Here is a 25483-nt window from a genome sequence, read left to right on the forward strand (position 1 = left end):
ACCCTAACCCTAACCCTAACCCTAACCCTAACCCTAACCCTAACCCTAACCCTAACCCTAACCCTAACCCTAACCCTAACCCTAACCCTAACCCTCTCTCCTTTTCTCTACAGCAGCTACCCTCTATCTTTAATTGTAGGTCTGCAATTTGTATAGCGTTTTCTTTAGATAGCTACTACACAGCTTAGCTGTATTTAAAAGTAGGCTAGGTCTAAACCTTTCAAATATATTAGCTAACCAATATAGTCTAACTACCTGTTTAGCTTAGCCTTCTTGTCGCCTGCTTTAATCAACTGCCTTTTTAACTTAAACTATGCTATCTAGGTTGCATAGATTTATATTAGCCACTTCTCTAATATCTCTGCACTTACCTTTGCTACCATTGCTAGCTTGCTGCCCTAGCTAACCTTAAACTACCTACTTGCTATATGCAACTAGAAAAACCACTAGCAATGTATGCCTATTGTCTATAGCATTGCTTGCTTCTGTTTTGCCTTCTTTACCACATTGCTACCCCTAACCTATCCACTTTTCTATCTATACTTTTTCCCACAATAATCTCTTATTCACTATTTGCCTTGCATAACAAACCTACACTTATTGCATTGCAACCTGTTAGACTTAGGCAGCGCAATAAATAGGATTAGGTTAACTATTAGTAGCAAGAACCAAAATGTCTGCAACTTATCCTAGTTTTGCACAATACCTTCTAATCTCTCTACTGCTTTTACAACTTCCACTTGCTGCCTTGCATTTATATAATCATACTTTCTGCATAAATAAGTCCTAGCCTTACCTGCACAACATCTAACCTTGCATTTTGTGCAAATAACAAACAGGTATTTAGGCAAGCAGTTAAATAGCTCTATAATTTCTTGCTAACCTAACAATATCTCTATGCTTTAAACTATTCTACTCAACCTTAAAATCTCAACCCCTTTCTACTTTTTTGTTTACTCCTATCATGCTACTTTTGCACTAAATAGCTACTCTAACTAGTCATTAGTCTTCAACCCTAGTCTGTCACAATCTTGCTCTAACCTATCCTAACCCTAACACTTACAATTCTAACATAGCTCTACCTCTTTGCACCTGCTGCTTAGGAAACTAAAAGTTCTATAGCTAGATTCTTCTTAATTTGCTAATTAAAAGCATACTACTTTTGTTTATTTTGGCTAAGAAAAAGTCTTTAGCAGCTACTTTCCTTTTCTTTACAGCAGCTACCCTCTGTCTTTAATTATAGGTCTGCAATTTGTATAGCGTTTTCTTTAGATAGCTACTACACAGCTTAGCCATATTTAGAGGTAGGTTTGCAATTTGTATAGCGTTTTCTTTAAATAGCTACTATATAGCTTAGCTATATTCAAAAGTAGTAAATAGCAAAAACTTAAACGTTTTTAACTTATCTTAGGTTTTTGTAATGTCTAAGATTTAGCTTATTAATTTTACAATTCTTAACTATTTACTAAGCTTGATAAACTTATACTTTGCCTTTAAATAACTAACAACTTTGCTTGCTATGCATTTAATTTTACACTTATATATTAAAAATAAATATTTAAGCAAACAAACAAATAGCTTTATATATATACTAATTTTGTTAATTTTACTGCTAAAAATATCTACAAACTTTACCTTTTGTTTCTTTACAAGCTTTACCTCTTGTCTTTACTAGCGCTATTTTAAATTATCTAGCATTTTCTACAAGCATAGCTTATATTTATTGCTATATTTAAAGGTAAAGTAAGCTAGTTATTTTTTTCTTTTTTACAAAAAGATATGTAAATCTTAATAAAAGCATATAATAATAGGTAGAAAAAAAAAGTTAAACAAATAGTTTTTGTCTTTTGCATGCTTTAAGTTTTAGTTACTTCTTTTATATTCTTTTTCCTTTTTTTTCTCTTACTTCTTTTTGCATTTCTTTCCTTTAAATTCTTTTACAATATAAAAGAAGGAAAGTTTTAATGCTATGCATTGCTTAAGCTTAGCCAAAAGAGAAAGGAATAGCCAAAGCTTTTGTCTAGCATTTGGTAAACTAAACTGCTTTTGTCTAAATCTAGCCTATGCTAACCTATACTCTAATGCTATCTCCTATAAATGCTATCTAATTAGCGCCTTGCATTTTTATATTTTATATAGACAAAATCTTCTAACTGCTAAAAGTGTTGCATACCTTGCATACCTAAGTCTCTTCTATGTTTTACTAAAATGTCTGCTAATGCATAACTAGTAGCATACTAGTTAGTATAGCTTTGCAACCTAGCATTGTAGCACGTTTAAGATAATGCTAGGTTATAACCTAGCGCTCTTCTTATAAAAAAGCGTCTGTTAGTTAAGAGTAGTTAGAAAAAAGTCGCGGCTTGTTAAGCAGTTTTGTGTTTAGAGGCTTGAAAGACCCTAGACTTAGGTGCGAGTTACATCTTATACATCACCTACTCTAAAGCGCATAACTAAGGAAGTAAATGATTAATTTGGTAGGCGGAAGCGGGAATAGCAACAGGAATGGGAATGGGAATGGGAATGGAAATGGGAATGGGATGGCAACAAGAATGGGAATGGGGACGGCTAACGGTGTCGCCTCTAGAGGAGCGCTTGAGAAGACCTCGCAATCTCGATCCAGACCATGTGCAGATTCCTTCAGAGAATATGAATTGCATCTGACACCTACTCCTAAATCCCTTCTCTTCCTTCTCTCAAACGCGGCAACGTTCTATGATGATACGATTATAGCCTTCGCTCTATTATGTCAGCTCTAACAGAATCGCTAGGTAAACTCTTTTACAAACGTTTACTTTCGGATGTTGAGACTTGCCAATTACTTGCGCTGGCAGTAGGGTGAAGGCTAGCTTAGGACGACGATCTTGCCTCCCAACAGTGATATGAGTTTATAGCCTGCTATCGGCGCCAAGCCTATGGACAAGCCTTTGCTCTAGCTATTGATAAACATGTTAGGGAGATTGGTAAGAAAATTCTCAATGCTTTGTCGCATCGTGGTGCTAGACGAGTCGACAACTATTGTCTGTGGAGAGACGGATCTAGCTATGAGTGGAGATGAGTTTGGCAAGCACACTGTAATCACTTTTAATTATCGCTTGGATGCGGCTAGGGATTTGGCTATGGTTGTGCTCGTGGCTAGTGGAAAGGTTGTCGAGCGAGGCGGGGGCAGAGCCAAGTTAGCGCCAAGGCTTTAAAATGTCCCGTAGCTCCGAATTCCAATCGACTTGCGGGGTTTCGTGCGGCAACCTAACCTCTTTAGACGCCGGGATACGGAATCGGCAGTGCAACTTTAGCTTGGCAATCGGAGCATATGCTAACTGTCGACTAGCTGCTTGGTAGCAGTCACGTCATTTACCCTTGTTCCTTGCAGCGACTGCTTGGCTGGCCTCCCCGCATTTGCGGGGCCCCACCCAACTTCCCCGGCAGGACAAAACGGTTGAGCTGTCTTCCCCATATTTGCTTCACGCTAGCGAGTAGTAGTGCCGCCCTTGAATGCCGAAGTTCAGCGGCTAGGAAAAATGGGCCTGTCCGTTGTCATCGTTAGAATACCAAGTTCTAGACCGCCCCTGAGCTGCGAGGAGATTCACGCCATGTATATAAGCTCCGACGATCCCAAGACTTTAGCTCTTCCTCCTCGCTTAAGTTAACCATTGCGGCTGCGAAAGCTAATTATCTACCATGAAGCCCGCTTCTGCCCACCACGATGACGTCGAAGCGTTTAACGACTCGACCCTCCAGCATGCTGCCGAGAAGGGGCAAGCCGCAACTGACAAGTATGGATGCCCAATGCATGTAAAACCTACCGTCCACGTTGCTCACCCTCCTGCAGATATGGCCAATCCCTTGTGGAATATAATCCTTCAGCCGAGAGGAAGCTTCGTCTGAAGATCGATTTATGCATCATCCCCATCGTGGCTTTGCTTTACTTGTTCTGTTTCATCGACCGGGCCAATATCGGTGAGTCTACCCGTCCCTGCTCCGGAGCCGTTGCTGACAGGCGCAGGTAACGCCAAAATCGCCGGGTTTGATACCGATCTAGGGATGGAAGGCTACGACTACAACATTGTCATCACCGTTTTCTACGTCTCGTACATCGTCTTCGAAGTCCCGGCCAATATCGCCTGCAAGTGGATGGGCCCCGGCTGGTTCATCCCGCTCACGACGTTCCTCTTCGGGGTTGCTTCACTTGGGACTGCGTTTGTCCACACGATCCCTCAGGCCGCCGGGGTCCGGTTCATCCTCGGAGTATTCGAAGCCGGTATGCTACCTGGTATTGCATACTACCTCTCCCGATGGTATCGCCAGGCCGAGCTGGCATTTCGATTATCGCTCTACATCGTCATGGCACCCCTTGCCGGAGCCTTTGGAGGGCTCCTGGCTTCCGCAATTCTGAATCTCGATGGCTTCGGCTCCCTCCACAGATGGCGCATGATTTTTGCTATCGAGGGCATAATCACCATTGGCCTTGCTCTTATTAGCGCCGTCATTCTGACCGATCGGCCCGAGACAGCGCGCTGGCTTACAGCCGAAGAAAAGATTTTGGCAGTGGCTCGCATCAAATCTGAACGGGTTGGTACCACTGTTGTCCTGGATAAGATCAACAAGACCCGACTTTCCCGTGGGGTCTTTAACCCGATTACGCTGAGTACATCATTTATCTTCCTGCTTGACAATGTCACTGTTCAGGGCCTGGCATTTTTCCTTCCAACCATTGTCAAAACAATTTACAAGGAGAAGACGACGATTCAGCAACAACTCTTCACTGTCCCTCCATACATTGTTGGAGCATTCTTTACTGTATTGTTTCCTCTTATCAGTTGGCGCATGGATAGGCGCCAGATATTCATCATTCTCTCTGCCCCGATGGTCATGGTTGGTTACTGCATGTTTCTTGGGTCCCACGATCCATTGACCCGCTACGGAGCAACTTTCCTTGTCGCTTCATCGACCTTTGCTCTTGGGCCGTTGACAAATGCACAAGTCTCTGCGAATGTGGTGAGCGATACAGCACGCAGTGCAGCTATTGGGACAAACGTCATGTTTGGGAATATTGGAGGCTTGATCAGCGCGTGGTCGTTCCTCCCATGGGATTCACCGGATTTTCATATTGGCAATGGGCTGAACTTGGCAACGGCCGGCACCATCTTGGTTGTGAGCACGTTAGTGTTGGTGTGGATGAAGCGAGATAATAAATTGCGGGATAGCAGGGATGTTGAGGACGAATTGGGTGGATTGACGCAGGACGATATTGAAAACCTTGACTGGAAGCACCCGGCCTTCCGCTGGAGACTTTGAGCCGGTTACTTAGGATTAGGAGTTGGTATGGATTCTAGACATGCAAATTATCCGTAACCTAGCTGAGATTTTCGCGGATATTACTCTCTCCTGACACGCCGATATGTCAAGATCGACTGGCTCCTTTTGCTGTAGTGAAGTTGCGATGAGATGGTGTCACCATGAAGAACTATTCCCTTACACGACCGCTGAGCTACATGGGGGTGCAAACTACCCACTGACCACGCAGCGTATCTTTCGCTGTGGCAGTTCGCTAGATTGAACGTACGAGTACGTTCCGACTAAACTGCACGCCGTCATTGGCTGCAGAGAGTGTATGACAATTAATGACGTTATATAAAGCGATGTAGTCATACTCCGACAAGGGGCTCTTTGCCCTGCTTGTTTTAAAGAAACGCGCCTTGATCTAGTTACTCTCCAGTTCCAACTGCGCTTTGTTGAATTCGAAATCCCGCTTTTGGGTCTTTTCTTTCCTATGGATACTCGAACACGCATTGACGCAGAGTAGCTACTTGAACATGGGGTTCCAGAAGACCTATGAGACTGATGGCTAGCGCAAGTACGGAGCCTCCGAGGTCTCGCAGATAGGGGCGACTTGTCTATGGGATTCCCCATTGCACTTACGCTCGTTGGAAAGCCAAACTATTTTGATTCCCCAGATATCTAACCTCTGTTGCTTGATGTTCATAGAACATTAATTGACCATGATTACTACAGCTGTGAAGTACACACAGATCTCGCCGGTTAAGCCGCTCAACAATATAAAATAGGCTCTTCCTGCATAACCAAGGAAGAACTACAGGAGCACAGAGTCTAGAGTCCTCAACAGTTCCCCCGCGGGGATTCCCTCCCTTCTTTTCTCTCTAGTACCCTTCATTATATAGCCCAATGAGGATACGTTGCCCGCATCCACTCTCCATAGTGATAGTCTGTCAGCGGCCTGACAGGCGAGGATGACAAGCAGCAGCTTAGGCAAAGCGTCTGTCGACAAAGCCAGGCTAGGCATTTATTCCAGAATGCCCCCAGTGGCGTTCCGGGAGCGGTCTCCCATAAAGGGTTAAAGTTTTGAAAGTGAAACTTTTAAGATTAAAGTTTTGAAGATTGAAATTTGTTGAGAATTGATTGCATAACAAGCCACAGTAGCTTACTTGTTCATCGGCTCTTGACTGATAGGCTTGAGAATATTGTATAATCTTGTGCTAGGTAGATCTATCAGCGCACTAAAGAGAAGAAGGATATGTAGCTAGATGCAGATTAAAACTCTGCATCAATAGTCATAGATTTATACCGTGTACCCATAGATCGCACGTTGCGCATAGTTATTCCAGGACCGAAGGTAGCCAAGGGAAGCCTCGGCGGTGACTTTGGCGGTGAGTTGGCCGGCGCCGTGGTTGGCAGCGGGTAATAATTGGCGGAGCATATGAAAACCAGGCGGGTAGGCTGGCATTGGGGAGGCCAGCGCCATGGAGGAGAGACATTGCAAAGGAAACACAAGCTGCAGGATTAAGAACATGCCCTTGGAGTCTCCTAATGACGTTGGAATGGACCTCTGGAACCTAGGACGTAGACTAGCTTGCTCATAGGCAAGCAGTAATATTTTGTGCATATCTTACAGTCTTAGGGAAGAGGCATGTATTTGGCGAGGGTGATCGAGACACTAAGTACCAGTTACATTTTTCTATTCTGACTGATTATCTCGGGCATTCTGTGCTTCTAGAAATAACTAACCATGCCTTTCTCATAGGACGTGCCACATGATACGAGTGAGATCCTGCAAGTCCGTCCACGAATACCCGTCAAAGTAGCCCGGAGCATCCTTGTCTGGTAGGCCCTCCCACTTGAACTTCGGCACCTCGCCATTAGTGGAAACCCTCGAGAGGAACACATGCGCAGCAACGCACACGCCGTCGCCAGGCACCATCCCCTCATATCCCTTGACTAAACCAACAAACTCCTCATACTCCTCATCTGACCCAATCATCGATAGGTACTCCGCCTCCTTGGCGCGGCCCCCAGGGATAAAGCAGAGCAACCCCGGCACATCCGTCGTGTTCATCACCTTGAGCCACTTCCTCCCCGCCGTGAGGATCCTCTGCAGCCTCGCCCGACTAGTCGCATTAACCTCCCACCTCGCAGCCCGTATCACCGCAGCAGTGACATCCCTGCCCAGGCGAATCTGCCCAACCTCCTTACTAGCCTCCAGCTCCATGATCAGCTTCGCCTGCGCCAGGCGGCCCACGAAGCACAAGAACCCCTCCTGCGCCTCCGTCCGTACAACCACACGCGTCAGCATGGTGAGGCGTTGCTCCGGCTTGCAAGCCGGGAACCCTAACCAGCCTCCCATGGTCTCGAAGATGCGCCACCCGGCCACGAGGTCGCGCAGCTGGTGGAAGGCCGCGGGGCCCGTTGCCGCTGCGGCGAGCTCGTGGATGTCTCTGCGGCGGGCCTTTTTGGGGTCGGGTTCGGCTTGGGAGTTGTCGTCGGTGGCGGTGGCGGGGGCGCGGCGCTTGCTGGTGTTGCTGGCGGTTTTGGTGGCGGTGGACTTCTTCTTGTTGATGGTCTTCTTGTTGCCTGCCTTGGTACCCTGCGCGGTCTTCTTCTGCTGCTGCGTGCCTGTCTTGCCGGTATTGCTGGACTGGTCCTGCGCGGTGTTGTCCACCGTGATATTGCCAGCACCATCCTCATCCTCATCCCCATCCTCATCCTCGTCGCTGCTATCTTCATACTCCTCAAGAGGAACCTGGACCTCCCCTTCCGCCATCTCAGCGAAATACCTCTTCCTAAGCCGCGGCTCGACGCAGCCAGTACACTCTCGCACGCCATCATTAGTGAAGTCATACCCAGGCGCCGCATAGTTGACCGCCTCAGCGCGCGAGTACATGGTGCTGAAGCCGGCGTGGTACGTGCCAGGCAGCGTGACAACCGTCTCGCCGGCGCGCTGGTCGATATAGACGACAGGGATGCCGGTCTCGCCGCCGCCCTCGAGGCCTTCAGCGGAGAAGATGCCCTCGTGCCGGACCCACTGCGTGCATTTTGTCGCGTTGCATGGCTTCCCGCCTTTCTGGACGGCGGCGCCGAATAGGGCCTCTGCTTCCTGGGCGTGGGGCTGGGCGACGCAGATCCAGATCTTCTGGCCCATGTATAGGTGGCTGAGCGAGACGGTGTTGTTGTCTTCGATGTGGAAGGCAAACGGGGCACCCGGGGAGGCGGGGTCCTTGGGCTGGGTTGCCTCGAAGAGGAGGCGGGTGTGGATGCCCTGGATCCTGACGCGCGTCTTCTCTAGCTGGTTGTCCTTGAGCGGCAGTGCGGGGGGCAGGCCGGCGCGCGCCCGGCTGTCTTCGTCGTCCACGGGTATATCCGTCCGATAGTAGACTTGGCTGAGAGGGCCGCCGTTGCCGTTATTGGTGTCCTTAAGGAACGTCGACATTCTCTCAAGTGCCTCTGGTATGGTCAAGTACTGAGGGGCGACCTTCGGGACGTTGAATCTTACCACGACCTGGCTGGGCTCTAGACTGAAGAAATCGTCGGCCAAATGCTGCAGTCGGAACGAATATGCCTTGCCCTTGTCGAACTCAGCTGGCCGCTTGGGAATTGGCTGGACCAGCTCCTCGGGGAGCCGGATCTTGAAGGCTCCGCCCAACGAGCCTACTCCAAGCTGCGTCGCGCACTCGATCATCGCCGGTGTGTCAAGGTACTGTTCCGCGGTGGGGAGGAGGACCAGGACCGTGTGGTAACTCTGCCCGGAGCCGGTCGGGACGGTACATTCCCAGAAGCCCTTAATTCCCATGTGCTCAATCGTGTCTCCCCTGTTAAACCCGATAGATTGGGCGGCCGCCTCTTTTGCGCGGGTGCGGACGATTGCCGGTGAGGGGCGCAACTGGAATTGCTTGGCAGTGGCAGGAGGCGCCGTGGTGGGGCCGGCTGTGCTGAGCGACAGTTCAGTGTTGTTGGCGTCATCTGTGTCCCCATTGGCTCCGGCGATTGTAGATTCGGGGTTGATGTTGTTGTCTTCGCTGGTGTCTGGATTAAAGTGCCTGATTAGTATCGCCATGCTTTTCTCAGCGCTGTCTGGGAGGGGCTCGAGGACTTACGAGTGCCACCGTTCTCCTTGCCAGAACCAGCTGCATTGGTAGTCTCCGGGTGGCCGCCATTGGCCGTGGCATCGGTGGTTGGACCAGACGGGTCATCACTGGCTCCCTCGGTGGTATTCTCAACGGGGAGAGGCTCATTGGTAGGCTTGCGGGACGGCTCGGTGTCGGGAGGGGTGTCAGAGGTGCCAGTGGTAGTGCCATTGGCTTGCGGCGTATCTACATTGATTGCGAGACACATGGTCAGCATCAGCAGCCCCGCCAATCATCCGCAGAGGTAGTTCTGCAGGCAAACACGACGGAAAGGGGGAGAACGTACTAGCTGCACTACGAGTGGCAGCCCCTGCATGGACACGGGACTCTGGTTGGGCACGTGCCGTCTCGGTTGGGGAGGGTTCAAAGCTGGGAGCGTCCGTCACGTCACCGACTCCCCGCGCGGTTGCCTCAGCCGCCTCTCTGGCCTCTCTGGCCGCGAGTCGCTTCTCGAATTGGGCTGCCCTGACACCGAAGGCGTCGACCCTGTCCGTGATGGCATCGAGGGCAGCAAAGAACATTTCTGGGCCTTCGGTTGTTGATGGGGTTTCGGATTCGATCTGGGCCAGGGCCTTCCGGCGTTGCCGCGTTGAGCGTGCCACGCGGTGGGTATTGCCATTGCCTTGTTGCCCCTGAGCCTCAAAATAGCGGACGAGAGAGCTCCTCAGGGATACGATATCGGCCTTGACCGTGTCGAGCTCTTTCACCGTAACCATGGAATCCATTTTAGGCGTCTTTTTCTGCTTGTTTTGGGGTGTTTGGAGGGCGAGACGCGTCCGTTTGCTGCGTTTGCTTGCTTCCCTTTGTGATAGCCGATGGCTGCAGGGGGCGTCCCTGCACGGGCCACCCGCCAACTTGCCCAGCAACCAGCTGCCACATTCTGAACGCTCGCAGGCGCGCTCTCTCAATCAGTGGGGGGCAGAAAATGACGCGCCCTTAATTAACGTTGGGGGGGAAAATACATTGCCTGTTTGCATTGTTACTATTAACTCGTGGTATTTGTAGAAAGGGTTGCGATTACTCTTTGCTAGTGTGGGATAATTGAGCCAAGACTAGCAGGACGGCGAACTTTTGGCGAAGCCATACTATCGAAGCCAGCGCCATTGTTCTTTGAAGCGCAAGCAGCGCATGGCTAAACAGTCCATATTTTATGCCACGGTATTTGAAGGAGGAAACGGCTTTAGATGATAGAGTGGATGGTTCGCCGCAAGATGCAGTCAATTGAGAATCCACCTCGATCTTGTCCGCATGTTGAGATTTGATGGGAGAAAGTGAAATTGAACGGAGCGGAGGTATATGTACTGTACGGATGTACAGTAGTACCTCTGGCAAGGAACGTCCCAACCTCATTCGCCGAAATATTGAAGCGTACCGAAAAGGGCATGCCCGGATGTGGGGCGGGCATTAAAGTGGTCGCGGCGCCCGGCCGTTCCATGTCCGTAATCGCGGCTCCACTTTGTGTGGCTGTTTATGTGTGCGAAAAAACACATAACAAGCCACACCATTAGAATCCTAATCTGCTTTGACAAGGCCAAGAGGTGCGCTCTATCGTAGCCATCAGACCATGCAACCTTAAAACGAACAAACCACGACAGTGTTGGCATTTGTTTGACCATAGCCAGGAGCATGAGAATACATCGGAGCTGCGCTGAGAAGAAGTTTCGAAAGAGCACTCAAGGGACTCAAACCAGGGCTTAATTAATTAATCTTTCACCAAGATCTCTAGCAGAAAGTTTCAAGATGGCTCTCTGCATTCCAATTGTTGTAGCATTGGCTAACTCAACGGTCTTCACCTCCCTGGGTGCAACAAGAGCCTGCAAGTATTACCATTTTCCGCATTGAACACCATGTTAGGAAATGGCAGCACCGGCAACGGCGGTACCGGCAGTAGGACATCCTCCCCCGTATAGAATGAGGCCGATTGTAGCGCGCTACAGGCAAACCCAATGGGCTTGGCAGGCGGTTATATTGCGCGTAACTGCAGAAAGGCGTCGTCGGTGATGCGTGAGCCGGAACGTTTGTCATCCGCAATCTGGGCGAGTTGTCGGTGCTGGAGTTCACGGTTTTCGACAAGGGACACCCACTTAGACATGACCTGAGGCGGATTAATGCGACTATTGGAAGCCATGATTAAATACACGTCCAAGTCCTGTCGGGGAGGAACGCCAGTGAGTCTAAGAACCGGACCTTGGGCAGCAACAGCCCGGTGCACAAAATATGGTGGTCACGTGCTTTGGGTGCTAACCTCCGTTTTCCCAAAACAAAACAATCAACCGTCTTTAGAAAACAATGACACCCTACGCTCCCCGAGAAGACGCAAAATACAATGCCAAGCTGCGCCAAGCTGCAAGATATACAACCAAAGGCGCACTAACATAATATGCAGCGGCAAAGCTATCTACACTCTCAATGACCTCATTAATTCCTCTCTTCTTATCCCATTCCCTCTCAACAACCTTCCCCTCCCCACCCCGAAAGCTAAAGATGAGTTTGACATACTCCTCGAGTCCGTCCTAAATGACTCCTCCATCCCAGCCGATATGCGTCAGCGCCTCCACCCGCCCAAGTCACAGCCTCTTCGACCGAATGCCATGACGTGGGCCAGCCGCCTCGACGACACGCACTACAATCTTAGACGCGGGCAGGTGCGTGCCTTTGACGAGGACAGCAAATACTATATGCAGATATGGCCAGGCCAGTACAGTGGCCGGGATTACCTGTGGGAGGGCGTGCGGCTGCTCGAGGCGGTTCCGTTCGAGAGCGGGTGCATTGGCTGCATTGTGGCGGATAACTATATGGTGGAGGGGAATGAAAACCTGACAGGGTCGATCCTGCGCAGCGAACTGCTCTGTGCATGGTGTCTGGTTTGTCGGCAGATGCAGGAATACCCGCATCTTAGGCAACTGAGTGTGCGTCGATGTTTTTTTCATATTCTTTTCTCGACGCATCTTCTATCTTACAATGCTGACATTCGTTCTCTGCAGGTCTTGATTATTACCATGACTAGCAGATTGATGCGGGTCATACAAGCTATTGTACCAGACACCAAGGCGCTTACTCTGGAGAAACCTGCTATTGCGATGCGCGTTGTCTGGCAGCAGGAGCTGGACTCTATGACTGGCGAGACTGATGACGGGAGAAACAACTGGAGGCAGGCCCTAGGCTGGCTAGTCTTCAACACAAAGACTGAAGATCAGGTGTTGGTTCTGCCCAAGAATAGGTCAGCAGGCGCAGGTCCTGGACGTGCTGTTTCGCTTCTATCGGAGCGGCTTGTCTCTAAGCCGCTGCTGCATGGTTTGTCATCTGATGAGGGGTCAGACTCGGTTTGGGATAGCTGATTATAATTCGAATTGATGTGGACATTCTGGAGCTGATCCAAGCTCAGATAGTCCTCTACGACAGGGACAATGCCGCGCCAAACGTGCGGTTTCCGAGACTCAATATGAGTGAACTTTTATTAAATGCGCAAGAAGATGGCGGTCATGATGCTGCTCTCCTTCCGGTCACCAATCTGGATTGTACAAGTCTAGGTCCTGGATGACGTGTCCCGCGCTTCAAAGCAAGATCGGCAGGGCCCTGTGCACAGGCGAGCTATTCAGCGCGGAATATTGGTTGTGTCACCCGAATGGCTCCGAGCGATGCATCCTAGCTCAGGGGCGCTCGTGGTCAGCACCAAGGGCAAGGTGGATCGCTTCCCCGGGGCCACCTGCGTCATTACCAAGCGGAGGACAGCAGGCCGGCGGCGCGAGGCGCTGGTGACGTGGGAAATACTAAAGGTTGGCTGCGTCGGCTATGGCACTATCGATGCGGAGGCCGAAATGCTCATAGTCAAGCGCGACTGGCTGGCACCAGTCATCGAGAGCCTAGCTAGAGCCCTCAATCTTCCTGATTATGGCTCTCTTATCGATGATTTGAAGCGCGGTTGTGTCCTTGTCATTCCCGATGTAGACAAGGACGAGCGTATAGCTTCGGCTGCCGCAGTGATAAGGGGCCGCGGTGCGGACATCTTGCAGCTGTTCTTTTCATCAACAACGCCACGCCCCAGGAGTTAGCGTAGGAAGATGACTCTCGCGCAAGAGGTCGCCGCGTTAGGCTGAGGGTATCGGATGCCGACGACCCGTGGGTGTCCAAACTCGACGTCGTTAGCTTGAAAAAGCCGTCCTAAATCTCTGCATCAACGCTTGCGACACCATGGCGGCAAAGGGCGGCACAGTCAACATTCGCACCGCAATATGCTGTTAGACAAGCAGGCCGCCCGAGGACAGGGACGTTCCGCAGGTAATTATGTTATCCTTTACGTGACCGATACGGGAGTCGCGATAGCCCCCGGCGTCGTTTCAAAAGCGTTAAATCCGTTGTTCACAACCAAACCACTAGGCTAGGGAACCACCCTAGGCTAGAAGGTCTATGGGTTTGTTCGCCATCCGGCAGGCAGATCTGGATTGAGTCCAAGGCAGGAAAGGGGACCACCATACGCCTCTGTCTTCCCAGACTCAAGGACGACTCCGTGGAGGACTCGAGCGCAAAAGACACCCATGTCGATCAGGGCACCAGATCTATCGTGCTGGTAATCGATGACAAGCCGGCGATTCGCATGCTGATCATTGAGACTCCGGAGGAAAACGGCTCTCGCGTGATCGAAACTGATGATAGTCCCGCCAGCCTGGTAACTCTGCACTCCGATGCCTGGATCGATCTTTGATCATCGAGGTCGGTCTTCCCGGTTACTTATATGGTCATCAGGTAGCCGACGTGGCGCAAAAGGCAGCGGCCGGGCCAGTGCTGAAGGTCGTTTTCATCACCGGCTTCGCCGAGAATGTCGCGATAGCTAGAGAGAACTAGCCACCGGCATGTTGGTTATCAAAAAGCCTTTCCGCATGGCCGACTTCACAAATAAGGTAGGTGCAAGACCTTCTCAACTAGCTAATTATCAGACCACCAAATTGCCAGACCAGTCACAAGGCGGCGGCAAGGAAGGGACCGAAGGGCAAGGGCTGTTGCAGATCAACAGCAGATAATCGCGCCACCCTACCCAGGTTCCCGCTGCGGCTCGCAATTTCGCATCTCCAAGCCCCGGCCCATCCCGCCCGCATAAATGACGGTAGAGCGCGGCTATTCCAGCAAAGGCGGCAAATCCCGCGACGCTTCTGATCAGCCGGTCGGTGAGATGGGGTGGCCAGCCAAGCAGAATCATCGGCAGGGTCAGCGTGTCGGGAAGGATCATCTTCCACATATCGATCGGGGCGGCGAGAGCGAGAACAAGGGCCAGACTAATTGCGACGATTGAGTCTAGGATCATATCATTCGACCGGCGGCCGCATCGCGGAGACCCGGCTGGTCAGTTCCTTGGTCAGGCGCCTTGCGTTGCCGCTGGTGCGCAGGACATGCAAAGTAACAAAAATCACCAGCTCGATTGGGGGGGGGGGGGGGGCGAATGTCAGTCTCCAGTGCCAAACAGCAAGCTAAGGTCCGGCATTTCCGACAGAATCGGCAGGCCGTTGTTGGTCAGCGAATTCTCCTCAGAGATCAGTCCGCCTAGCATCACCGTCTGCCTGTTTTAGACATGCAGAATCACGCCAGCGTCGTGATATTCGACGCTGCTGACGATTGGGAGACGGCCTCCCTAATGATTGCCTGCCGAGTCAGCAGCGGAGCCTGTGATCCGACCTTTAGCACCACTGGACCATTAGCTGGGGGCGAGGAGAGCAGTTTGGAAGCCATCACCGCGTCGAGCCTGGTGACGGATTACCAAGGGATTGGTCAAGGTGCCGATCACGCTATTAAATCCGGGCCCTATGGAACTGATCGCGGTGATGGTTGTGCCGGTGAACCAGATCGACTGCCTGTAGAACTTCGTGCTGCGCAGGAAATATTGCACATCGAATTCTAGGGTCTTGTTGAGGGAAACCTTGACCAAAGTGGCTTTGACGAGGATCTGTGGCTACTGCGTATTGAGACAGACTAGCCTGTTAGACAGGGTCTCCTACCCATGATCTTTGCATATGGTTCAAACGGGTCTGTATCTGTCACACTAGATTGACAGCGACATCAATGTCAGCAGCGACTTAGGATGGGCGCAAGACGGGCGAGCTGTTAGTTCTCCATAGATGACGACACAGTCGAAAGACATGGATAGATCATCAGGTTGACCATGGCCAGAAGCGTGTTGCTGGACAGGTCGGCAATAACCCTCGCTCCGGAATCTGATATCACGGCCTGCACCTGATTAATTGGGGCGATGCGCCCGATGGGCGGCACATGCCCCGGGGTGGTCGACACACTGGGGACAGCGGACGGAGCGGTTCGGCATCCTGTTCAAGTTCGTGTTCCCCAGGCCGCCAGAAATGGGCAAGACAACGACAGCCGGAAAGATAGGCAAGGCGTTTCAAATAGGGGATACGATGGGCTTCCTAATATTATTGAAGTTGCGGCTAAGTGTTCGCGATGACCAAGTAGTTTTATGATGATGCAGTCTTCCTGATAGCCCAGTGCCAGGCTACCAACCTCCGTGTCAGTTGTGATGCTTAGCGATACTCTCCCAATAAGCTCTATCACTCCCCCTCCCACCTTACGCACCGAGTTTGCCAGCCCATCCCAGTTCTCCTAACGGCCTGCCTAGCGCTAGTCGCCGACTCGCCTATCCGACTGCCCCCTAGAACCACATAGTCTGCTGTGTAACTGATTTGAGGTATATGACATCCCATAAGCAGGCCTTAATCCTCATAGATTACTGGCACTCTTTGAGATCCAGGGGTGCGTTAGAGATGCCAAAGTATCGACACAGTCACAGCTAGTTACTGCACAGCTTGTAGAACTTGTTGATTAGTTTGATTGGACACTCTGCAACACCCCTGGGAGAAGGGGGATTAACCCTGAAGACCAGTTCTAGTGACGAAGAGCTTAAGGATCAACTCATTTCGCACTTACTGGGGTTACGGATCTCGACGTCTTTCGCTAGGGCGTTCCAAGATAAGTACTAATTATCTAAACATGATCAAACCAGCCAGGAGGGAGTTTTTTCTACAAGAAGGCCGGTGCTTACCACAAAAACATGCAGAAGAGCATCAAGGCAAGCGCCTAGACACTTTTGTTATTGTTCAGCTATCTCGCCTTGTCCGCGGAGACGAGCTTTTGCTCAACCTTCATCGGCAGCTTTTGCGGATGCCGCACTGTGAAGTCGAAGCTGAAAGTTTTGATAATCAGACGCTTGAGCTGGATTATTATCTTGGACATAGAGCTGTCGTTAGGGGAGAAGACTGATGCAAAGACTTCCTGGGGAGAGGTGTCTCGGTTTGATCCACCACTCCTTGTTCGGTGGACTAAAGCGACGTGCCAGTGAATGACCTTCCACAGCCGCCCTCAGGCCGCGGTGGCAATCCCTTAATACTCGCCGGGTGTTGTTTGCCTGTCCACCCCACCACCAGCAGACCCAAGAAGACTGTTTTGGAGACTATTGAACGATAAAGCCTCCTAACCATCGTCGTGGACGTTGCAATCCATTATGTCAATGAAGTAGAGACCAGACCAGTAGCATCCCGCCGCATTGATTTGAATTGCTATCACTTGGAAAAACATGCCTATTTCACGGCCTTAAAGCGGGACTTTGAGGACACATGCCACAATTTGAAGATGTGTGTTTGATAAACGAAATCAAAAAGACGACAAGGAGTGGCTAAGTGATGAGCAACGTCGTTGGCAATGTTGACAGATGGCTTCTCATCATGCCAAACATCACTTCGTTATCCCCGATGATGAAGTCAAGCAGTCCTTCCGCTCCTCCTTGCCGCCGGCCCAGGAACTGGTGGTGAGGTACCTTTCAGGATGCCCCAACGCTGAGGACCCGGACTTGGGGGATAGGCATGCTCTGGATTCCTCCAGCCCGGAGGGCTTTCTCGTCGTCGTGGGCGCCGAGGTCATGGACTATGCGTAGGATGGGTAGGTCGTCGTTATTATTCCCAAGGCATTGGCCGCGGCGCCTAGCGGATGTCGCTTGCTGCTGCTATGCTAGAATTAGTCACACAATGTTTGTTCGAGCCTATCAGTCAGGGGCTGATAAATAAGTGGGTTGGTGTGGCTTGTTATGTGTACGAAAAAAATATATAACAAGCCACACTGATCCACTTTCTAGCGCATGCAGTCAATCATCAGGATGGTGTGGCTGAACAAGTTTGTGTGTACCATTGCGCCAAGGTTATCAGCGACTGGGTTGTCCTTGCCGCTGGCAGTAGGCGCCTGCGAACCGTGTCGCAGCGCCCAGGCCACAGGCAAAGCCGGCCATGGTGAAGAGCATGTGAGGACTGGCACCTTGGGATGGAAGCTATGGCAAGAAGAACTGGGGATACGGATGCAAAGTTGTGTGTGGTAAGGACAGGCTCGCCAAGCGGAACAGCAGCGTCAGTGTGATAATTAGTGGGAGGGGGGGTGCTGGTCTCGCTTTAGCATGACAGTCTCCGGCGCTGTGATGTCGCACAGTATCGACTGCGGAATCCTCTTATCTAGCGTCAGCAGCTCGAATCCCTGGCCGACGCCACAGCTAAGTAAATCTGGAAGATGTTTAGTGACGCAGAGGGAGAATCCTGATGTTTCCCAGCACATACAATCCACATTCCCGGAAAAGAATTTTCGTCACAGGTAAAGGAACAGACATGACAGCATCCTCAGCAATACAGTACTGGCAAGCCTCAAAGCAGTCGAGAAATCAATGTAGATCATAAGCAGGAGTGGAAATAGCAGAGAATGTAGGCGTTGCTCAAGCAGGTTCTGCCGCTTGAGGTCCCGGTAAAGCACCCGGTTCTAGTAGCAGAAGTCGATGCCCTCAAGGAGACAAAGTTCTGGTGATATTGGTCTTCCAATTATATCTTACGTTTGGGGTATATGGAATCCACTTGCGTCCTCAAGATGCTTCTCGGAATGCTTCACAAAGGAAGACCCACCATTCCTGTTGGATGGCAGGGACGACTTGGATATTGGTTGATCTAGACATAATGACATTGATGGCGAGGGACGGGGGAGCGGAGGGGGTTCACGGGGGGAGCGGGAGGGAGGAGGTGTTTGGGGTTGGGCTGTGAGGACCGGGGGGGACAATCCGAAGACGGAGATCTCGTACAACTTCTAGCGACACGCAGATTTCTTAGGCCCATGGTACCATTCAAATATCTTGGCCGTGACTGTTCAAGTAGACACCGCTTAAGCCAACTCTAATCAGGCCATCGCCTTCAGCCGTGTCTCCCCGTCCCGGGAGGCGTTACCCCGCCGTCATGACGTCAATTGCACCCTGCATGCGTATTGGGCTGGTAGTTTTCAGGCTAATAAAGGGCTCCGCGTAGTAGAGTTATTCGTGGAAGTGGAACTCGGCAGCGACGTAGCGACCGCCCAAACAGCAAAGGAGCTCAAGCAGCAGGGCGCAATGGAAGCTTCGTGCAACCCTAATAGCTTCGTCTCGGCAGACGACGCCCAAAAGTCCATTTAGAATATCGGGGGAGATACAGCACCAAGCGGTAGAGGCAGTGACGCCGAGGCAGCGCTGGAGAGGAAGGCCAGCTTCCACGATAGTCGCATCGCCCGCGGAAAGGTCCGTCTCCTTCCCGAGACTGAAATGTCGTCAGTCAACGGAAGAAGGAGGACGTCGTACCTGCTCACGCGGCTAGGAAGAAAGATGGGTGACTTCCCAATTGAACTATCGCTTACCAAGGGGCTTATCGCGGCAGTCGACATAGGATGCGCCGATGAACTGGACCAGGCCAGCGCCCCAGCGCCGCTCTGTCTCCCAGTTCTCGACATAGGGGGTGATCCTCGCGAGTAGCGGCGGCCTCGTGAAGGTGAGCGTCCGGATGTTGTAGTCGAAGCCCGCGGTGCGGACGGCGTCCTTGTGCAACTCGGGGGCGCCGGCCTCCTCCGACAGGACAAACTAGGTGCCGACCCAGACCGCTCTGGCGCCTATTATCAGCGGTTCGGCCAGCAGCTGGCCGTTATGGATGCCGCCTACTGTGCCTCTGGGCTGCTTAGACCTTAGCTAGACGACAACTCACATCTCCTAGCTTGGAATATCACGAACCAGCCAGCAAATCTGTCAGACACCTTACACATCCGTCACATTGGACCAAAAAGGGCTACAACTAGCTCCTGCAACACGAGATAGACTTGGAAAAAGAGTAAAAGGGAATATGACGTTAAACTCCTACCTTCATGTCAAAGACGTATTTGTATTGCGCATAGCAAGCTTGTAGTCGGGTGGTGCATGGATTTGCCAGTTTTTGGTCCTCCCGAAAAGGAGCAGACTGCGTTTCCGTCTGGCCAATGAACGCAGCCGCCACCAAAACATATCCGTTTGCTCCTTCCCGTTCCCCGTCAAGCTTTTCTTCGCTGTCCCGTTTTTCTTCTCTTCTCTTCTTCTCTTCCTCCTTTCATCATCTCAGATCATTGCCAGAGGTAGCCTTTCCATCTATTTTCGCCGCTCAATCCGCCATTTTTGGTGCCCCTTTTCCGCCAAACCATCAGATATCTCTTCATTCTGCCCGCGCAGCACTGCAAACCCTGCAAACCCTGCAAACGCCAAACTCAACCCAACTCCAATCGGCATTCCGTCCTCCAATTCACGTCGAAGACCATCTATCCATAATGTCCCAAGGCTACGATACCGTTTCTAGCAATGGGGAGCGTGTATGTCCTTCCTCATCCCCCCTGATTGCATCCCCTTAACTGCATGTCTCCTTAGCTGCATCACTGGATAACCGCAGCTAACATCTCCTCCCCCAGACTTTCCGCGGCATCCCCCTTGCAGCCCTCCAAGGCAACACCGCTTGCCTCAAGTGGACCACAGACGACCGCGTCAAGTTTGACGCCCACCTAGCCCGCCACCGCGTCAGCAAAGCCAACACCTCATACATGTTAGACGAGCTCTGTACTGCTATCGGTGCAGGCGGCATCGACTCGCTCTGCCTCCGCAACATACAGCGCCGCATCCGCGACACGCTTATCCAGCGCCTCGACAAGTTCGAGCGGGACGGCACTGTCCGCTTTGTCGTCGATCCACGCACTGGCGGCATCAATGCCATCTGGCCGCGGTGGACGCAGGAGTGGGCCGAGGAATCCTGGGATGGGTGTGTCGAGTCGCCCTGGGCCTGGACGTGGAAGTTCGAGGAGACGGGCCGTCCGTATGAGGAGATTGATGAGGATGAGTTCCTTGGGGTTGGCATCGACGACGACGACAACGGGCACAATGGAGACGATGGGAACGACAGGGACGACGACCGCGGTAGGTATCGTGACGGGAATGCTCGCCGGGATGTCCGGCTAGGCCGCTCGGCGAGTCCCCTTGCCGTGCGCATCGCAGGGGGTGGCCGCAGGTCGCCAATCCGGCGTATGCCATTGAGCGCAGACGGTCGTGCCTGCTCCCCCTATGTGGGCACCGCAAGGATTATCGACCACCAAGGTGACCAGACAATTCGCGCCTCTGCTCCCCCAGATATGAATACCCGGTCAGGCGGCGACCTCAGTGCGGCAGGAACCCCGATTGCTGCCAACTCGATCGCCGACCCTGGTCTCCACCCCGATCCTCCTCTTCTGCACAATGGGGAGGCAGCAGAAACAGCCGCGCCGTCCCCCCTGGAAGTGATGCGTGCTATACGCGACCGGCTCAGCTTAGAGCGCCATGCCCGCCAGCGCGAGCATTCCCACGTCGTGGACCTGCGGACCCCATCGCCGCAGCGGGACACGGCGCGCGACGCCGACCCGCACCGCAACCACGCATACTTGGAGGGCCAGCCGTATGACATCGATGACCCAGAGGCGCACAGCGCGTGGCTGGCGTCGCATGCTTGGGGCTATGGTGCTGTGACGCAGGCGGTTGTGCATGCGGCTGCGAGGGACTTGTTTGAGATGCAAGGGTATGGTCGTGTGGGGCGGAGGGAGGAGGTAAAGAGGTGGTGGAATGCGGCGGGGTTGGAGGAGCTGAGGATGGAGAGGGCGTTGGAGGAGATGGGAGGGGTTGATGGGGAATTCTTGGGGGCGTTCCTGAGGGCAGCTCGGTTGGATGCTGAGGAGTTGGATTGGTAGATACTTGGTTGGCGATCTGGTCTGGGATTTGGTAATTGGATCATTTGGGTTACTTGGAAGTTACTGCTTGATAAATGGAATGGATAGACTTCATGTTGGGCATAGATTTAGGTACTTAGTCCATGGATTGTCTTTGATTGAAATGGACACGAAGTTCCCTCTGTATGTAAGCATGCACACATAAAGGTCCACTTCAAGCTGCAGCACGGCAGGCGTTTTATTCCATTCACCCGTGGATTTGGCTGGCACAGCTCTCATAGCAGAGCAGAGATATACCGGGTATGGCAAAATGTGGTAATAGTGTTAGGGATGTCGATACGTTGTAGCGGTTTGTACTTTTCCGCATGCATCAACCTAGGTCACAGTGCGGTAGCAACTGGCAGCGTAGTATCGGCAGCGCAGTATCGGCAGCAGTACCGGCACCGCAGTACTCTGAATCATGCCTGGACTGACGATACTGGCGATACTGACTATACCGGCAAGATTGTCGATGCTAGGAATGCTGCTAGTACTGAGCGACCATGGTGTCTTGTGGGCATCATCTTGCTCTCGGGCCGGTATTCCACGATACAGCCGAGGTTGCAGGACTCTATCTCGTACCCCGGCATGCGCGGCTTGAAACTCACCTGCTTGTCGCCGCCAAAACCTTGACGGTGCGCGCACCCACGAGCTCGGCCACGTAGACTAGTTCGCTCAGGTGGCACGTTAGACCCTCGTCGATGTAGCCTCTTCGAGTCTAGGCTGGCGAGCCGACGTAGCAGCATCTTGGTGCAGTCCTCTAGCACCTCCCGGTATTTTCCGGCCCCCGTGCTCCGGATCCTGTCCGCAATTAAGTCGAGTGTCTTGATAATAGCCATCGGCTCGACAAGCTTGTCGTACAAGTCGGTCTAGTTGCCCATCTCGTCTGCCGTGATCGAGCTGGCTTGGAAACTGCCCTGATTCCTCAAACTTGCGAGATAACAGGATCGATCTCGACGATCTTCGGGCTTGGCAGGTCGTAGCTTGCCTTAAGTAACTGCGGCAGGTGTTGGAGTAGGCTGTTGGCGATGCTGGTGAACACGCTGTTCTACCCCGTCCGCGCCGGCAGCCATCTTTGCGCCTGCGACGGCTTTGGTGACGCGCATCAAGATGACCCTCGGCAATCATGCCACGTGCAGGTTGTGACGTCCTGTCTCTCGCTGTACCAAGACCAACTAGATGTAGTTCTGGTCAAACTTGAGGTAGAAGGCGATCTACCACGGTAGCATGGTGTCCAAAAACACCTTAACCATCACATCCAATCTATTCACAGTAAAGTACACGCCAACCGCATAGTTATCCCAGTCTTTGGCATGACCTTGTCGTCGCTCAGCGGAAGGCAGTAGCTAACAAGCCGCTGCATCAGCACTGAATCGACCCATGCTATGATCGACTGGATGTTCTTGGTCGTCGACGATTGAGACAACCCTACGGGATCGAAAACACGAACGGCAACCCGGTTCTTGTACCACGATTCCCAATTATTAAAAGACGAAGTGGAAGAACCAGAAACAGCTTCAATGACAGTAATGTCTGGACGAAGGATGCTGTTGTCGTATAAGATGAGAGACTTCATCTCCCTAACCTTGACGCCAGCCACCTTTAGCAGGCTCTTAACTGCCTTATTCTCCCATTTGCGGTTGAGCCTGCGAACGAAACTGGTTGTTGTTTAGCATCTTGGGTTCGAAGATGAAGAACCTGTAGCCCTTCTTTGACTTGTGCGCAAAGATGATCTTGGTGACGTAGTCCACGGGAATGTTGCAGAGCAAGTTAAAGAAGAGCAGCACAGCGGCTTGCACAAAGCAGTCCTGGGACAGGCGCTGACAGTAAAATTCGCCCGCATTATTTTCAATAGCCATCCCGCGCTGCCTCTTTGCATTGTGCCTGTTGGCCGTCTCGAGGTCTAGGTTCGGTACCAGATCGTCAGCCAATGTTTCCTGACCCATGTGTCAAGTTGGAACACCAGAAGAATACCGGAAGGATACCACTCGGCGAGATGTCCTCTTCCACAAATACCGGGTCGACCACACCTAAGGTCAAGCTTTGCAGGCCGCCGCAGTTCTACAGCGCTTATAGCGGCAATCTCCTTTGCAGAGGCGGGATTCTTAGCCAAGTGCAGTCTATCGTCGCTGCCCAAGTTGAAAGCAGCCATGGCTAGGCCCAAATTCTAGCCACGAAAGGGAATTCCCATCACAGAAATGACCAATTAGGGGGTTGGGGTCGGAACTAGAAGCAGGTTCCAACGGCCTTTGTAGCTGCGGGCGGCGTGCTACCTAGGCCTACCAGCGTTCAGGGCTCGTGTGGATTGTCGCAAGTTTGCCCCGTTCAGGAGTGATGAGATGGTACGCGTAAGTTGGCCGCGGACATTTCACCCTCTAGTGATTGGAACCCATTGCGCATCAGTGGCTCTTCCCAACAGGTCAAGAATTATTTGCCTGTCGGAGTCCTAGCGCAGAGGTTACCCATGGAGTGTTAGAGGTTGCCCAGTCCATCTTTAGTACTGCAGTACCGTAACAATACCATAATTCCGGCACTATAATGCTGGTAATTACCCTCTTCCCGTCCTTCGAGTGTATATACGCGGCGGAAAACCCGTAAGGTCAGCTGTAAACTCCAAAGACTCAGCCGATCAAGCTATTTCGCAATCTGCAGCGGCAGCATGTTGGGGAGCCGGCAGAGGTCATTCAGTCTCCCAAAGCCTTCGTTCCACAACAATCCAGAGTCTCAGCCCATCCTACTCTCCCATAACTCCAGAGGGTCTGACAGTCATCGCTATTTGCTGCCAGGATGTTGTGACCCCCAAGGGGTGTCCCAAGGGTTCCAGCCAACAAGGCTCAGGGTATCAAGGACCAGTTTGCCACAGAAGGAGCAGATAAAGGAAGATAATTTGCTGTCAATGATAATAAAGCTAAAGGAGTGAGTAGGAAATATTTACTGACAAACCCATCTTGGCTAATAGGAAGCTTGATCAGGTATTAACAAAGTGGAATCGAAGTTGAAATCGGAATCGGAATCGTCAGAATCGCAGCCGCTGTCAACCGCAGACAACCTGTCGAGCGGTATTGGGCCTTGTTGCCATAACTGACAGGTATTACAATCGTCGAGTTTGAACTTCGCAACGACAAACATTTTCCCCTACATGACAAGCTCAAGTTCCCCGAGTTCCGCCTAACGACGACGTCAGGTAAACAGCTTCTCAACTATGACCTACTGGCCTGTGGCTTGTGGCCTGCACTGCGCGTGGGGAATTTGAGAAGTGTTTGAGCATGCGGATTGTCTCCGTGTTCCTAGTCTGCCGCATGTGGAGCTAAACGCCGACCGAAAGCCTAGAGAGGGCGCTGGCTAGGCCGTCGCTAGTATATACAGTAACATCTGCTTCAAGGGGCTCTGGTTGTTCCAGACGCGCTTACTTATGGGGAATCCATGACTAGCAACGTGGCATCTCCCTAGACAATAGAGAAATGAGATCTTCTAGTGGTTGCAGTTTAACGTCTTCCCCATCATCCACACCAAGCTTGGTCTTGTAGGCAGCAGCATTAGCAGCGCACTTGTCTATGGCTAGGTAAATGCGCACACAGCGTTTCTGCCACCCTGTTCTGGCACGTAGTCCAAACCAGATAGGTTCCTACCACGTCGCAGCACTAAGTTAAAACTCTGCCTCCTCTCTCTTCACCTTACCTTCATGCACTACTTGCAGATTTGGAAGCACTTGGAGGTAAATATTGCTCTGCGCCCTGATTCTTCACCGACACAACCATTGCAGATACCAGCAAAGAGGCAGGTTAATCTATTAAACCAAAGCTCTTTGTACAGTACATGCCAAAGGACGAAGCAGACTATGGAGCCTCCATGCCACTTTCTCGGGATTGGCGAGGGATATGGGGTAATACGTGACCAAGACCGCATTGCATGGCGAGAAGCGGGACGGCGCGTCAAGCTTATCAAGGAACGCGGAAGGGATGCAAGCCTTGTAGACGTAGAGGCATCTTCCGTTGTCG

General features: G+C 51.7%; 7 protein-coding genes across 7 annotated transcripts; 3 read left to right on the forward strand and 4 right to left on the reverse strand.

Moving 5' to 3' along the window:
* Nucleotides 1–3675: 3675 nt before the first annotated feature.
* QBC33DRAFT_602064 (major facilitator superfamily domain-containing protein) lies at nucleotides 3676–5292 on the forward strand (the record flags this gene model as incomplete). Its single annotated transcript, XM_060432137.1, has 3 exons — nucleotides 3676–3770; nucleotides 3827–3954; nucleotides 4001–5292. 3 exons carry the CDS (start codon nucleotides 3676–3678, stop codon nucleotides 5290–5292), a joined length of 1515 nt encoding a protein of 504 aa, XP_060278342.1.
* Nucleotides 5293–6985: 1693 nt separating this feature from the next.
* QBC33DRAFT_602065 (uncharacterized protein) lies at nucleotides 6986–10138 on the reverse strand (the record flags this gene model as incomplete). The annotated part of the gene is made up of 3 exons (XM_060432138.1): nucleotides 6986–9312; nucleotides 9384–9599; nucleotides 9700–10138. The coding sequence occupies 3 exons, from the start codon at nucleotides 10136–10138 to the stop codon at nucleotides 7031–7033; spliced, it is 2937 nt and encodes a 978-aa protein (XP_060278343.1). The 3' UTR covers nucleotides 6986–7030.
* Nucleotides 10139–11695: 1557 nt separating this feature from the next.
* QBC33DRAFT_574459 (uncharacterized protein) lies at nucleotides 11696–14255 on the forward strand (the record flags this gene model as incomplete). The annotated part of the gene is made up of 6 exons (XM_060430756.1): nucleotides 11696–12322; nucleotides 12398–12633; nucleotides 13063–13373; nucleotides 13427–13466; nucleotides 13905–14079; nucleotides 14157–14255. The coding sequence occupies exons 1-6, from the start codon at nucleotides 11954–11956 to the stop codon at nucleotides 14253–14255; spliced, it is 1230 nt and encodes a 409-aa protein (XP_060278344.1). The 5' UTR covers nucleotides 11696–11953.
* Nucleotides 14256–18878: 4623 nt separating this feature from the next.
* QBC33DRAFT_564056 (uncharacterized protein) lies at nucleotides 18879–19600 on the reverse strand (the record flags this gene model as incomplete). Its single annotated transcript, XM_060430330.1, has 3 exons — nucleotides 18879–19003; nucleotides 19101–19320; nucleotides 19595–19600. 3 exons carry the CDS (start codon nucleotides 19598–19600, stop codon nucleotides 18879–18881), a joined length of 351 nt encoding a protein of 116 aa, XP_060278345.1.
* A 430-nt stretch (nucleotides 19601–20030) lies between these two features.
* QBC33DRAFT_602077 (uncharacterized protein) lies at nucleotides 20031–21467 on the forward strand (the record flags this gene model as incomplete). The annotated part of the gene is made up of 2 exons (XM_060432139.1): nucleotides 20031–20072; nucleotides 20169–21467. 2 exons carry the CDS (start codon nucleotides 20031–20033, stop codon nucleotides 21465–21467), a joined length of 1341 nt encoding a protein of 446 aa, XP_060278346.1.
* A 622-nt stretch (nucleotides 21468–22089) lies between these two features.
* QBC33DRAFT_564058 (uncharacterized protein) lies at nucleotides 22090–22324 on the reverse strand (the record flags this gene model as incomplete). Its single annotated transcript, XM_060430331.1, has 2 exons — nucleotides 22090–22151; nucleotides 22222–22324. 2 exons carry the CDS (start codon nucleotides 22322–22324, stop codon nucleotides 22090–22092), a joined length of 165 nt encoding a protein of 54 aa, XP_060278347.1.
* Nucleotides 22325–22660: 336 nt separating this feature from the next.
* On the reverse strand, nucleotides 22661–23431 carry QBC33DRAFT_519806 (uncharacterized protein; the record flags this gene model as incomplete). Its single annotated transcript, XM_060426309.1, has 3 exons — nucleotides 22661–22699; nucleotides 22804–23131; nucleotides 23184–23431. The coding sequence occupies 3 exons, from the start codon at nucleotides 23429–23431 to the stop codon at nucleotides 22661–22663; spliced, it is 615 nt and encodes a 204-aa protein (XP_060278348.1).
* Between the last annotated feature and the right edge of the window lie 2052 nt (nucleotides 23432–25483).

The sequence above is a fragment of the Phialemonium atrogriseum genome (assembly GCF_030411735.1).
Source record: "Phialemonium atrogriseum strain 8032-3 unplaced genomic scaffold QBC33scaffold_46, whole genome shotgun sequence".
NCBI classification, from domain to species: domain Eukaryota; kingdom Fungi; phylum Ascomycota; class Sordariomycetes; order Cephalothecales; family Cephalothecaceae; genus Phialemonium; species Phialemonium atrogriseum.